This window comes from Protopterus annectens, chromosome 2.part0, assembly GCF_019279795.1.
Source record: "Protopterus annectens isolate FY-2018-M chromosome 2.part0, PAN1.0, whole genome shotgun sequence".
Taxonomy (NCBI): Eukaryota; Metazoa; Chordata; order Ceratodontiformes; family Protopteridae; genus Protopterus; species Protopterus annectens.
In genome coordinates, this window is record NC_056728.1 from 320,703,798 (window position 1) to 320,718,578 (window position 14,781).

General features: G+C 42.8%; 1 protein-coding gene across 2 annotated transcripts in view; it reads left to right on the forward strand.

Moving 5' to 3' along the window:
• The window catches only part of SLC12A2 (solute carrier family 12 member 2), a 2,115,502-nt gene that overhangs the window by 1,876,113 nt on the left and 224,608 nt on the right, over window positions 1–14,781 (forward strand). Inside the window, exon 21 of one of the 2 annotated variants that reach the window (XM_044060801.1) lies at window positions 10,377–10,427. The exons of the other annotated variant lie outside the window; for it this stretch is intronic. Within the exon in view, the coding sequence (XP_043916736.1) occupies window positions 10,377–10,427 (51 nt within the window). The remainder of the gene's footprint in view (window positions 1–10,376; window positions 10,428–14,781) is intronic. 2 annotated transcript variants of the gene reach the window in all.

The window sequence follows — 14,781 nt, forward strand, 5'->3', positions numbered from 1 at the left end:
TGAGATAAGTTAGCTGGAGTAGGTGTTTTGGTATTCCCTGGATGGAGCAGTTTATTGATTCCTGACCAGAATCTTTTGGAGTTAAGAGTTTGATTTTGTTGATATTGAAGGTAATAATTCTTTTTATCAAGATGGGCGAGTTTTTTGTAGTATTTCTAAGGTGTTTGAAGTTTTGATGGTCAGTTGGGTTTTTAGTAGTTCTCCATTTTGTCCATAGTTTATTCCTTAAAAGCAATGTTTGCTTGGTTTCTTTAGAAAGCCAAGGGGCAGCTTTGGATCCTGTTCTAATTAAGTGGGGGGGGGGGGGGGGAGTGTGATGGTCAAGAATTTGGAGGAATTTGTTGTTGAACTGGGTAACAGCTTCATCAAATGGGAGGTGTTTTAGAGCTGACCAGTTACATTCTTTGAGTTCATTAAGGAAAATAGGAAGGTTAAAGTTTTTTTTGTTACATATAGTACGATAGCTAGCCTGTTTGTGATTGTTATTTTTTTGTTTAGTGATGTAGGTAAGAAGATGGTCGCTGATGTTGTCTGGGAGTATTCCAGTTTTATATAAGAGAGGATTATTGTTGACTAATATCCAGTCCAAAATGGCTTGTTTATTGGTAGTTGTGTGATTCCTAGTTGGGGAATTTATGGTTTGTCGAAAACTAAAGAGGTTGAGGTGATGGGTGGGTTTGGGGGATATGCAAGAGTTCCAATCAATATTAAAGTCTCCTAAGATTATGGTTTCCTGAGGAAAACTACAGGAGAGCCAGCTGAGAATGGTTTCAAGTGTATTTAGGTTTTTGCCAGGAGGGATATAGGTACATATTATATATATGGCTTTGCTTTTATTTACTTGGAATTTGCTGCAGAGTATTTCAGCGTTGGCAGGGCAGGGAGGTAGGGAGTCAATTGAGGCCACCTGCAGTTCACATTTAGAGAGTAAAGCAACTCCCCTTCCCTTTTTGTTTAGACTATCCTGCCTTAAAATGCTATATCCAGGGGGAGTAATTTCATTGTCTTTGCTACCTGGTTTAAATCATTTTTCAGTAAGACAGAGGATATCATATGTGTAGAGGTCATTTAAAGCATGGAGTTGTGTGATTTTATTGTTAATGCTACGAATGTTTAGGTGTGCTATAGAGAGAGAGTTAGAAGAGATAGGTGAACTCAAATTGTTAGTAGTTTGGTTAGAGAGGGTGTGGAGGAGGGAATTATCTGGGCCAGGGTTGGGGTGAATGTTCCCGTGTAGCAGTAAGAGTGTCTGAGGGAGTGGAGATATTTTTGAGTTTTTAGTGGGTATTAGGTAGAACTTTCTAGTTGCGTGATACCTGTTATGGAGTACTCTGTGATAGTGAGGGGGAAGGTAAGGGTAGGATGACAGGAGGTTAATATAGGTTTGTTCAGTTTGAGGTGGGACAGAGTTTGTGTGTTTAGATAAATTATGACATCTGCTAAGGGTAAGGTACTTGTAGGAAGTAAGGGTATAGTATAAAAGAAGGAAGTAAAGGAGTGGCAGTAAGTAAAGTAGTTTAAAAGTCAAGGGCATATTGAATTTGTTGAGCTTAGCAAGGTTTGAAATTAGTAGTAGTAGGATGGTAGGGGATGGGTGTGGCAGTCAGGAGTGGAGAGCTTGTAAGTGTGAACGAGGTAGGAAATGTGATTGGAGGGGAGTAAGTAGGGGGTGTGGTTGAGCAAGGATAAGGCGAAGGGTACTGGGGGTGGGTGGGAATTGGGAGTAGGGTAGGGGAGCGAAGTGAGCCCGCAGGGCGAACGGAGCGGGAAGAGCCAAAGGAAGGAGAATGAGTGGGAAAACTATCAATAGAGAGAGCAGAAGGTAAGTTGGCAAAGATGTGTGCAGTAGGTTAAGAGACTGACAGAGAAGTAGAGTTGTAGGTAGGCATATAGAAGAATGACAGTAGAAGAAGGTAATAAGTTTTGAGAGGGATAGAGATGGGGTGTTTGCTGAGTGGAAGAAACTGTGGATAGGTAGTCCTGGGAGAGAGAGTGACGGAGAGGGCAGAAGAGGAGGTGTGATGGAAATAAGTAGGGAAGATGAGGAGGAGAGTGGCAAAAGAGGCAGGGACAACAGGATGGTAGAGGAGCACCACCTAGTGGGCAGTCAGATTAAAGCAGCAAAGTCTCGGCTTACAGTTAGGGGGAGGGAGCTATTGTGAGTCAGTAAAAGTATAGAAGTATATTAGGGAGAGTAGGGTTATTTAAAAGACAACAGAAGGGGTGGATCTGGGGGGGTTTTGGCTGCAAGCTAACCTGGCAGGGAAGCGCGCTGTGACCTACTAGTAATTATCTACTACCGTAAGTTATTACAAAAAGGTTAGGAATAACGCATACTTTCAATGAAAGTTCCTTGCTTGGAGACAAATGGGAGTTTTAAATTGGTTTTAGAAAGTCCTTGATTGTGGATTCTTTAGTGTGGGCTTCCGGTAGGGAATGTTCAGAAAGGTAGAGCAGGATATAAAAACAGGCAGCTGATGCCATTACATCAGTCTTTCTTGCAGAGAAGCCCAAAGCAGAAGCAGTTCGCAAGTGGCGGTCGGCCGCTACCTGAATTTTTGTTTACAAATTGAATAATCCTGAAGTCTTCTAAAGCTAAGTACCCTGTTGGGGATCCTTTTTTCTTTTTTCTAACCGATGTCAGAAAAAGTTAACAATTCTTGCCTGTGGAAAGCAAATACCACACAGACATTTTCATTCTTACTTCATCACCTGTTTAGGCGTACCTCGCTGTCGGTTTTGTGCCTTGTTCAATGCCCGAACCATTCGTCGTTGGGCTCTCATCGTCATTATATTCTTTCACTCTCGGTCTCAGTATTCTGAAATGGCTTCAGTAAGCCGTCCGACTACCGATATTCCGAAAAAGTGTAAGGATAAATACGGAGACAGACCGCATAGTTCCAAAGCTGCCAACGACGCTTCCGTTAAGCTAGTCGCCAGTTCCCCGGTACTTAGTGAGGCACTTTCGTAGTCCCTGATGCCCGCTTATATGGATTTGCAGGCCTCTACCAAGACCCATTTGGAGTCCAGTATGCCGTGAGTCTCCTCTTCGACTATGGAACCTGCGGATGTCTCTTCCTTGGATGGGTCCATGCAGCTGTACAGGCACCGGCTTCTGAGGCAGCTCTTCGCACTACCGATGTTCGACTCAAACCAACGACTTTTTTTTTTATCTAAAACTACCGAGTTTCTTAGGCCAGGAGTACGTGCTACACCTAGAAAACTGACCAAAGCGCATGGACCTCCTCCCATGCCACAACGACAAATGCTTAGAATGGCAGAAGGCCTTATTATGCTGATTAGGGGAAGTCAGCCTTCCCCTGCTAAGAGGAAAAGAGACCAGTCCCCTGTAGCTTCAACAGACCAGGAATCCGATGACTCTGAGGTATCTGATTATGAAGAACATGCCCTTATCTTCTTTTGAGGATTCAGATGCGGAGGAATCCATTCCCTCTGCCTCCCCTCCAGAGGACATTTCTTTTGGTGAAACCTAACGTACTTTAAGAGAGCATTTCCACTGGGAATGCCAAGACTATCCTCAGCCAAAAAGAGACTCGGAGAATTTTCAGATTTGCCACAGCACAGGCCTTTAGCAATACCCCCTGTCCTAGAGGTTGTTGATGTTTTTATGGAATCCAGTCTTACTCCTGATGCTTTTCCTCCTGCTCCTAGGAAACCGGACAGGTACTACAGAGTACCTGACACTCGTAAATTTCTTTTCAAGAATCCTACTGCTGACCCAGAGATCATTTCCCAAGAGCCTAAAGGTATCAAGGCAACTACAGCCAAGAATCCCACCCATTCGGACAGGGATTCCAGAGTTTTGGACAGATGGGGTAAGACTGTATATACCTCAGCTACGCTTGCTATTAGGGCATTGAATTGTCAGTTTCACATGCTGAAGTACCAGCAACACATTATGAACATATTAAACAAAAAGTGGCAACCATTACAGACTGTGCAGAAAATAAGGAATTGCAGGAGCTTATGCAGTCTGCAAGCCAAGTCAGCAAGCATACTTTGCAATGTGGCTTTGATGTCCTAGAAGCATCTTGCCAGGCAGCAGTCACTGGTTCTGTACTGAGAAGACATGCTTGACGCAAGGAGCAGACCTTGCCAGACCTTGTCAAATCAAAGTTACTAGACACTCCTTTGAATAAGGACAGTTTGTTTGGCACCAAAGCAGAAGAGGTTCTTAAAAAGATGGAAGAAAAAGCTAAGTCTGTGCATTGCCCTTCCAAACACTGGTTCTTTCCAGCCCCCTGCAGGCCATCTCAAAGAAGACCCAGAGGAAATGGACCACCCAGACTGCAGTCTCAGGGTATGCAGAGATCTAAGCAATGGAGTGCCCTCACCCCCAAAGCAGGGAGTGGTAAGCCACCTCCTTACTGAAAAAACTCACAATGACTTCTCTGCTCCACTCCTCACCTCTGCCTAATTGCTTGAGCCCCTAGGAGGAAAACTTGCCCTTCATGCAAAAACTGGTTGTTCATCACACAAGACCGATGGGTCCTCAACATTGTATCCCAGAGGTACAAATTTTACTTCCATTCACTGCCAACCCCAAGTGGGTTCCCAGACCTTCCTCCAAACCAATGGGCAGAGGCTCAAAACCAAGTTTTATCCCTGGTGTCCATCAGAGCTGTCCAGCCGGTTCCAGCGGACATTGTAGGTCAAGGATTCTATTTCAGACTCTTCCTGGTACCCAGAAAAGAGGGCTCTTGGTGCCCAATCCTGGATCTTTTAATTCTCAACACCTTCCTGGTGGTACCAAAATTCAAAATGCTTACCTTGCAACAGCTTCTACCTATGCTGGCCAAGGATGCCTGGTTAGTCACCCCAGACGTAAAAGAAGCCTATCTGCACATCCGTATAAGGGAGTCATGCAGGAAGTGTCTTCGTTTCGGGGCCAGATCTATGCACCATCAGTTCTCTGTACTTCCCTTTGGCTTATCCACTGTGCCCAGAGTATTCTCAAAATGCCTGGCTCCAGCCATTGCATACTGCAGGCAGAGAAATATTCAAATTTACCCATACTTGGACGACTGCCTGATTCAGGCGGACAGTCAGGAATTGCTGTTACAGCACCTGACATTTGTGAAAAACCTTCTCACTTCCTTGGGGTACACCATCAATGAAAAGAAATCAAAACTGATACCCAGTCAAAAGATTGTATTCCTGGAAGCAAGCTAGGACAAAACATCACAGAGGGCATTCCTCACTTCAGAAAAACAAGTCTATCTGACAGCCTACTTCAAACAAATGGCCACCAGAACCCAGCTATCTGCAAGAAAAATACTGCAGGCTCTAGGGTTCATGGCCTGATTTATACTGCATTCCTATCATACCCTGTCTAAGGACAGAGTTCCTTTGGTGGGCAGAAGCATACAATCACAACAAGGGACTGCCCTTTACTCAACCCCACACCCTTACCACAGATGCATCAGACTATGCCTGGGGGGGGGCACACATGGACGGCAAGTGCATTCAGGGCCACTGGAGCCCAAGTCAAATTCATCTGCACATCAACCAAAAAGAGATGCTAGCAGTGCAACATGCCCTAACAGCTTTCAGATCCCTACTCTCTCTCCAGGACACCTGCTAATAAAAACAGACAACACCACAGTTATGTGGTACATCAGCAAGCAGGGGGGAACCCACACTTACCCACTCTGCAGGCTAGCCAAAGCCCTGTGGAACACGGCCTTGGACATGCAGGTCCATGTGCATGCGCAATTCCTGCCAGACAAACAAAACTCACTGGCAGACAACTTAAGCAGAAATCTCCTAGACCCACACGAGTGGCAATTAGAGCCCAGCACCTTCAACCTTCTGATTCAGAAATGGGGGACCCCAGAGGTGGATCTCTTTGCCTCCCCCTGCAATCACCAGCTCAGCAAATTTTGCACCAGGACTCCTCACAGCATGGCCTGGAAAGTGGTTGCCCTATCCTTCCAGTGGGTAAATCTCTCAATCTATGCCTTTCCCCCTATGCCCATTCTCTCAAGAGTATTGCTCAAGATAAGACAGGACAGACCAAGGACAATTCTGATTGCCCCGGACTAGCCATGCCAGCACTGGTACCCAGTCCTGCACAGCCTGTCACCGGTGTCATCCTGGCACCTACACCAGAACCCAACCCGGCTCTCTCGGCAGGGGGAACAGATCTTGCATCCGCAACTACAAACTTTAAATCTTGCAGCCTGGCTTATTCCTTGAATTCCCCCCCAGTAACCAGCCTAAGCAAGCAGGTGCTGGATGTCATCCTTTTAGCCAGAAGACCCAGTACAAGGAAATCCTATGCTAAGTGGAAAAGGTACTGCTCCTGGATTCAGTCTAAAGGAAAGAGGACACAACTCTGCCTTCCCTGCCTCTAATCCTGGATTACTTAGCAGATCTACTCCACAGCGGCCTATCCTTCTCCACCATTAAGATCCATGCCTCTACCATTTTGGCTCATTACAGCACTGAACCACCTCTTTTCTCTCCCTTTCTTATCAAACAATTCCTGAGAGGGACTAACAACCTAAAACCACCATGGAGAACATCCACCCCTGCTTGGGACCCTTAACTTTGCACTGGAAAAACTCACGCTACCCCCTTTTGAGGCTGCAGGATCAGCAGAGTTAAAATTCCTCTCTCTGAAAACAGCCTTGCTTCTGGCCATCACTTCAGCTAGAAGAGTGTCTGAGCTACAAGCACTTATGGCTATTGAACCCTTCATTATTTTCCATGCTGACAGGGTTTCCCACAGGACTTAACCCTTCCTTTATGCCTAAAGTGGTGTGGCTCTCAACCAGTCTATCCATATGCCAACTTTCTTCCCTAATCCTCAAAGTAAAGGGGGAAAGGATCCTGCACTCCTTGGACGTGCACAGACAGCTCAGATTCTACCTTGATAGGACTAAGTCTGTCAAGAAATCTGACCAGTTACTAGTTAGCTTTGCACCAGGGGCAGAGGGCAAGGCCATTTCAAAGCAAACAGTTTCCAAATGGATAGCACTCTGCATCCATTTCTGCTACAATCACCATGGGAAACCAACCCCTCAGGGGATCAGAACACATTCCACTAGGGCAACTTCTACCTCTACAGCATTCCTCAGGAGAGTCCCTACCAGGGACATCCTGGAAGCTGCTACCTGGAGTTCTGTACACTCCTTCACCAAACATTACCACCTGCCTATCTTTTCCAAATTCAGGGTGGGTTTTGCAACAGCAGTCCTGCAGGGCATACTAGCCAGCCCCAGTTCTTCTCGACTGCCTCCACCCTTCTTCAGCTTTGGGAATCAACCCATGTGATGACTGCAACAGTGAAACACGAAGAACATAGTGCAGTTGTGTACACTTACCATAAATGTAGATGTTTGAGTGTATTCACTCTTGTAGTCGTGGTTTCCCTCCCTTCAACCCTCTTGTCTCTCTCTGCCTCTCTCACCTCTCTGTCTATTACTCACCCGTTTCAGGGGTATTGGTATTTACTTTTTTACTGGTGTTTTTTTCCCCCACCATAACGTAGCTCTTTATTTGGGGGGCTTCTGACATTTGGGGCAAGAAAAACTGATGTAATGGTGTCTGCTGCCTATTTTTATACCCCTGACGAACTGATGTCAGACCTGGAGTGACAGGAACCGATGCAGAAATACTAAGTCTCTGGTATTCGGGCAGACTGAGGGCTACCTGCAGGCAAATAACCCAAGTGTGATGACTGCAACAGTGAATACACTCGAATATCTACATTTGTGGTAAGTGTACACAACTGTACTTTTCTGTGTTTGATTCATGGTTCTGGCACTGAAAGAGTCAAACAGGGAGGGAGAGGAGTGAAGGTGTTTGAGCCACTCGCATCTGCTTGGGGAATCAAGGATTGTAGATACTTGGGAAGCACACAGGGAAATGAGATTTCACTGGTAGAGTCCAGGGAAGCCACTTTCCTGACTTTCTAGGTTGAGAGCTGGGTTGCTCACTGCAAATGTTTCTTGTGGAAGTGAGGGGCAAGCATATTGGTCAGCCAGATATATGGCCCCCTTCCCTTGCTCAAGCTGGGTGTGTATGCAGAGAGTTAGCGTATAAGGTAAAAACACTGAAACCAACCCTGCTGGTTGTCTGAATGATGACCCACCTCCAGTGATGGGGAAAGGGTGAGCTGATTAGCATTGCCCCTGCTGCCTGTGGCTCATCAGTTCCTCTTAAGCTAATCAAATGTTGAGATACCCGAAACATAGTTAGGGCTTTGTCGATCTATAGCACTGGCACAGGATGAGCTAAACCTTTTGAACTCCATAATGAGTCATTGGCTCATTCATTCCTAGTGGTTTACTACTTAGAATGTACCCCAACCAAGGTCCTGCCAGGAGTGTTCCATGATGCTAGATGAAACAGATGCATCTTACAATATCAGATGTCCAAAGAAGGCTTTCGTAGACTGATGTGGTATAGCCTCCATCTTCCTGCCTATGCATATTTCCAAACAGCCTTTGCTTTGAGTTTCCTGTAAATAAGTATCCTACTTGTCCTGTTAGTTTTGGCAGCATTTTTGAAATCTTCATTGTTGTATCTTGATTTGAAAAAAATGCATCTCTAATGGCTAGGGTGTAAACTTCATTGGGGGGGGGGGGTAACCATACTATCTTACATAGCCAGCGCAGATGTCATGGCATTTGTCAGAAAGGACATGCATCTGCCCTGAGTGTGGAACTTCATGACTTTTTTTGCATAATTATTAGACCTCAACCAAGTGTCCTTTTCATAGAACAACAAATACGGAAAAAGTGGATCTGTTCTTCCATCTCCTGAGAGATGCTGTTCTTTGTGGGTGTTGCCTCTGCCTACAGAATCTCAGAAATACATGCCTTTATCTACATGCAGCTGTGTTTTGTCTTTCATAAAGAGCAAGTGTGTTCCTACTAATGCACCTCTTTTGAGAAGTCATTTCAGAGCTGTCCTTAAGTCAGCCCACTTTCATCCTTGTTTGCTTTATAGAGGGAGAATCCAGTAGAGAAAGAGCACATCATACACTTGGTGCAGATGCTGATTGAGAATGGTACATAATTTCTGGAAGGCATGCAGATTTTTGACCACACACACACACACACACACACACACACACACACACACACACACACACACACACACACTGCTTGCTAAATGAATCCTTTCCAGATGGATAAACAACTGCATTGTCTTTTTACCAATAGATGAATAAATTCTCTTTGGTTAACGCTGTCATTGTGGTTCTTTCAGATGTCTTTTTCAAAAATGTGTCCAATATAGTCATTTGTGCTACTGTCACCTAGTCATCAACTCTCATCATTGCTAAACAAAAGTTGCTTCATCCATGATTTGTTACCTAGATGCTTTAGAGCACAAGCTTCAGTCCTTTGCTGTTTTTGGCTTTTCTCTCCGGCTTCTGTCTCCCACTGAGTTTTAAATTTCTCTACAAGAGATTCTTAAGAAATACTCATGATGGGTGACCTTCAGAATTGAATATTGTAGACTATTCAATACTACTCAACCTTTCTTTAGCTGAGAGAAAGCCATCTGCAGTACATGTTTATTACCCCACAACTGTGTCTTCTTGTGTGTAGATAGCGTTTGCTAGAGCAGGTGGACTTTCCACTATGCTGGAAGAGGGTATGCATTTTTTCTTATTTGTAGCTTTCAGTTGTGCTTGCTCATCTCCCAGATTCAAAGTGGGAAGGACAGGAGCTTAGGGCATCCTTCTTGCCTGATGTGTAACACGACATAGCAACAAACAGGACCAGCACTGAGGTAAACCCCTACTGGAGAAGTAGGAAATCCAAAATCGAGGTCAGAAAGCTCTAGCCACTGGAAACTGAGTAGATCTGTAGTAGTTTATTAAAAAAAAAAGATAAAACTACAAAGGCTTTCTGGCTAATGCCCTCCTTCAGTGTGTGCAGTAAGAACATGTGAATGCAAAGCCCATAGTTTTAGATTTGTGGTGAGCTTGGATTCTTAGGAGGAGAAGTCATGACATTTCCTTACTACAGCAGAAGGGGGAGGGGCTCTTCTTGCTGATCATCTCATGAGGTGACTCGGTGTCTATTAGCACACATTTGTAAAGTTATTAATGTAATTGCAGCTACCTAGATTATTATGCCAGCACCAGACTGACAAATTATTTTTCAAATGTTTTCACATCAAATGTGTACAAGTACATTTCCTGTCTTGTGTATCTTCGAGTTGGACAGATCTGTGCCATTTTCATTATAAAATCAAAATGTACTATAACTGCTCATTTGATGTCACTCATTTTAAATTAAACATTTTGCATTGTCCCTTTTGTTTTCATGTTTGTTTACACCATTGCACGCATCAGTAACCCTTGTTTTGTATTGTTTTTTTTAAACATTATTTAGATGAAGAAGAAGATGGCAAAGCTTCAACACAACCACTATTGAAAAAGAAAGGCAGGCATCCATTTTTTTGTTTACCTTTTGTGTTTTTTCATTTCATTTTATTTTCTTTCTTGTTCATCATTTTGTTATCCATTTGGTACGGGGGTGATGGTGATGGGCCTTAGTGAGATTTTGTGTTTTCTGCATTTTGGTGACTGGGTATAGACATGTAGGAATTATTTAATTGCTGGTATTGTTATGATGTAGTTACTAGAAAGCTGCTTTTTCTGTCCTAGCAGATTGTGTGTGCATTTCCAAATGTTGTTGAACTGAAAGTAGAAGCATAGAAAATCATATACTTGTCTAGTACGATCTTGGATTTTATCAATATTAACATTTTTTGCAGAAAGGACAGTAAAGTAAGGTAGGCATACATATATTCATATACCTATAATGCATATAAATTACTCCTGTATGTATCAAAATTAACATTTTTTTGTCCCTTTGGAGAATGGGTACATTGTTCATGGACACTTGACAGTCTGCTGAAGTGATGATTTTGCCTTGCATCACTCCTTGGATCCTTTTATCTCCCACTTGATTACCAGTTCATTTCTTTTTTTCTGGTTAACTAATGTTGCCACCTTATTAGTAATTGGTCTCCTTTTGATGATTATTTATCCCCGGTTTTGCAGGATGTTTGATGCACTACTGATTTTTTTGTTTATTTTTCTTCCTTCATACAAAATGCACGTGGTTCCAAAATGATTTGATGTTTTGTCATAAAGTTTTCACAGATTGTTACTGGCATAATCATCTCTACTGCACTGCTATTGTCTTAGGTGAATGTGCAGCAGCTACTTGAAGTGTAGTGAATTTTGTTGTCATTTATTATATCACAGTATGTCAAATGAATAACATCTGTTATACAGAAATATGTATTCCTTTCTGGCTTAGTCAAAAGAAGAGAACTTACAGCTACACTTTTCTAGTCATCTGTTTGCAGCTCTTGATTTACTCAGTATTCTAAAGACCATTCTGTTCTAAAATTGACCCTACCAACAAATGACATTATTTGTTTACCAATCTCAGGATATTGGTGCCTGGGTGGTCTGTTTTATACTGCATATTACATGACTTAATAGTAATTAAGACACATGTGCAGAAGCTCAGATATGTGTGTATGTATCAAAAACAAGTAAAAGATTCATATTATGTTATAACTTAAAAGGACAAAAATCTCATTTTCTTAGAGTAGTATTAGCTTACTTGTTTCATAGGAACAAGCTGATGATATAATGCATATGCAAGCATCTTTATTGGCTTGAAAAAAATATCAGATGCACTTTTGGGTGTAAAGCATATCTCAAAAAATAGAGCACCCAAATGGCTGTGTAGCTTTGCTTGTGATAACTTAGACCATTTATCTCTGAAACTTACTGCATCAATTTTTTCAGGACACCATGTCATCATAATAAGCTGCCGAATGCATCTGTTTGTTAATTCCAGGTCTAACCCAATGTGCAGCTGTATCTTCATGCAGTCTACTTCAGTGCATATAATTTCAAAGTTGGATTGGGGGGGGCAGTCATAAAAATTATGATAAAAATTCCCCACAAAAGAATTGTATGTAGGACTTTTACTTCTGGTGTAATGATAACTCAGCAGCAGTGTGTACTTCCACAGTCAGAACAAAAGTCATATAGTCATTCCTGATGGGGAACAGTGTTTGTGTCTTTCGGCTTTTCCCGGTTAGGGGTCGCCACAGTGGAACTCCGGTCCGCTAATGATTGGCAGTAGAGTTTTACGTTCTGGCTTGCCGGGTTTAACGCACAACCTTCAACGAAGGAATGCCCGTTCACGCATGTCACCACACAGAAGACGCTCTGAGAATCAAACGGGCAACGTCTAACTGTGAGGCGACAACGCTACCGCAGCACCACCACAGTAATGCCAAGTAATAATAGTGATGCACCTGTTATGCAGCATTTGGTACTTTGTGTAAAAGGTGTGTCAATCCCCCTTTTAGACTTCATAAAACTTTCATGGAATGACCAATTGAATACTGAGGGACAAAATTCATCAAAAACCGACATTCTACCCTTATGAATTTCATTGCAGCTTAGTGCTACATTTGATGGTTTCATATTGTCCACTCAGAACATGGAGGTTTGGGGTTTGATGATGCCATGTTTGTAGTCACTAAAATATTCCTTTGTCTGGGATGATGTATCGTATTTGTATTTCTGATACAAGAACACCTTCTTATAGAGGGTTTTTGTTAAGACCACTGCTGCATTATAAAGCCCTCACTGCAGCCCTAGCAAACTTAATTTGATTAGCTACTTGGGTTATTGACAGCACTTGGCTCTGGGTAAGAGAGCAGGGATGTGTACAACTACAGTCCCTTGGAAGAGGGGCAGTGTAGCAGTGGGCATCTTGGAAGTGGACTTAAAGCTCAACAAGGAACTGCTGTGGTAGTAGCCCTCACTAACAAGTGCATGGGCAGAGAGCACTGAGTCACTACGATGATGTAGATCAACATGTTCTTTCATCCCAGTGTTGGGTTATGGACTTAAGTAAATGACTGTCATTGCTGCTATGCCAGCAAAATATAAACTCCCCGATATGTAGCTGAATGAGTGCCTTTCCTGATATTTTTCTCCTTAGTGGATCTGAAGATCGATTGCCCACTGATGGGGAGTAAATGGACTCAGAATTGATAGTATGCTGGCAAAGGATGAAGCAACACTTAAAAAAGTAAACACTACAGTATGAATTATAGAATTTAAATTATTGGACATTTGAACTGATTTCAAGAGCTTTTGAACATCTTTATGCAAGACCATCCTCCCCTTGCCATGGATGATCAGTAGAGGGTAAACAGTATAAAGAGGGTGGAAGATGCAACATGATTGTCGTCAGTTCTCTTTTGATGCAGAGTGTGTTCAGAAGTCTGTCAATGCCATCCAAGTGACTTCCAGTGATAAGTGCCCATTTCCATTTTTTTTTTCTTTTCTACTCTTGTGATTAACTGCACTGTTTTGTTGATTTGCTTGTATGTTCCTGAATATGGGGCTAATGCCAGTCCTGAGTAAGGTCATCAAGTGTATTTATTGCTGACAGATTGTATCAAATGATTTTCTTCTTCATCGTGTCTTCAAGTCCCTCATATACAGTGGTAGATTTTAAACTATGAACTTTTGACTCCGTTAAGAAGTGCATTAACTTAAACATCATGTAGCACAAAATACTTCTATAATGCTAAGGGATATCTGCCTCTGAAACCGTGGGAGAGTTCTGATAGAATAAGCAAAGATTTCAAACAGCCTAAACATCCTAAAATAATGGATAAAAATAGCCACTAAAGCATTTCCAGGCAGTGTGTGAAATCTTTGCAAATTCCATCAGTCTTTGAGGTCTGAGAGTATTTGTTCTGAAGAGGCAGAAAATTTGTCACACCTTAAGTATGACATTTCATTCTGTTGTCTCTCTGCTTGTCTGTGTGCCTCTGGTATATCTATGCAGCATAATCTTTCTGAAGGAGTGAACTGTGACTCTGCACCAATTGATCAAGCCATTCCATAATTAGATACTGCATATTTTGTCTATTCAGAAGAACCATTCTCAGTGAGACCTAAAAATTCATGATTAACAGGTTTGTCCCTCTTATACCCTGTGGGATTTTGGAAGGCCTGTAACATTAAAGTTTATTTCTTTGAAAACAGTATTTCTATTAGTCATCTCTTCTGAATGTAAAGTCTCAAGGAACCACATGTGGTCTTTTGTAAAGTTAGGGCGTCTCTCAAGATAGATACACATTTCCTTCTGTAGGTAGTTTTGGAGTTGTTCCTAAACCAGTCTATTCATCTCACATTTCTCTTTGTGGGAGTAGAAGCCAGGTAGGAGAGCTCTTTACACCCCAAATCTGTACAGGCAGCTAAGCATTAATTGAAGGGACTCACAAATATGGACTTTGAGAATGCTTTTATGACCACCTTCCTGGGGCAAGATGGCCAGGCCCCGGCCCTGCCCCAAAGAATCATGGCAGGTTCTATTACTCTAGGATTAAAGCAAATTCCTAATTGAAAACCCAGTGGTGGCTCCATCGGTAGTATGTGGCTCTGGAGAAGTGACCAAGTTTGTTCCTGGTCTTAGTACTTGTCCGAACAACAAGGAAAGCAGAATGCTAGTCAAGTTTGGGAAGGAGGAGTAAAAAAACTGTCATTCTGATCTTCGGAGCCATAAATTGTCAGACACTCACTCGACCAAATAGGGGACCAAAGGATGGAGATGATTGGGGAGATGTCAGATGAGAACCCGAAGACAAAATTGCTAGAGCTTGCTCAGACTGTTGGTCAGGTGGTAAAACACTGTTATACAAGGCTAAGATGCTGTAGATGCAGCATCCTGGGTGGCATCTACA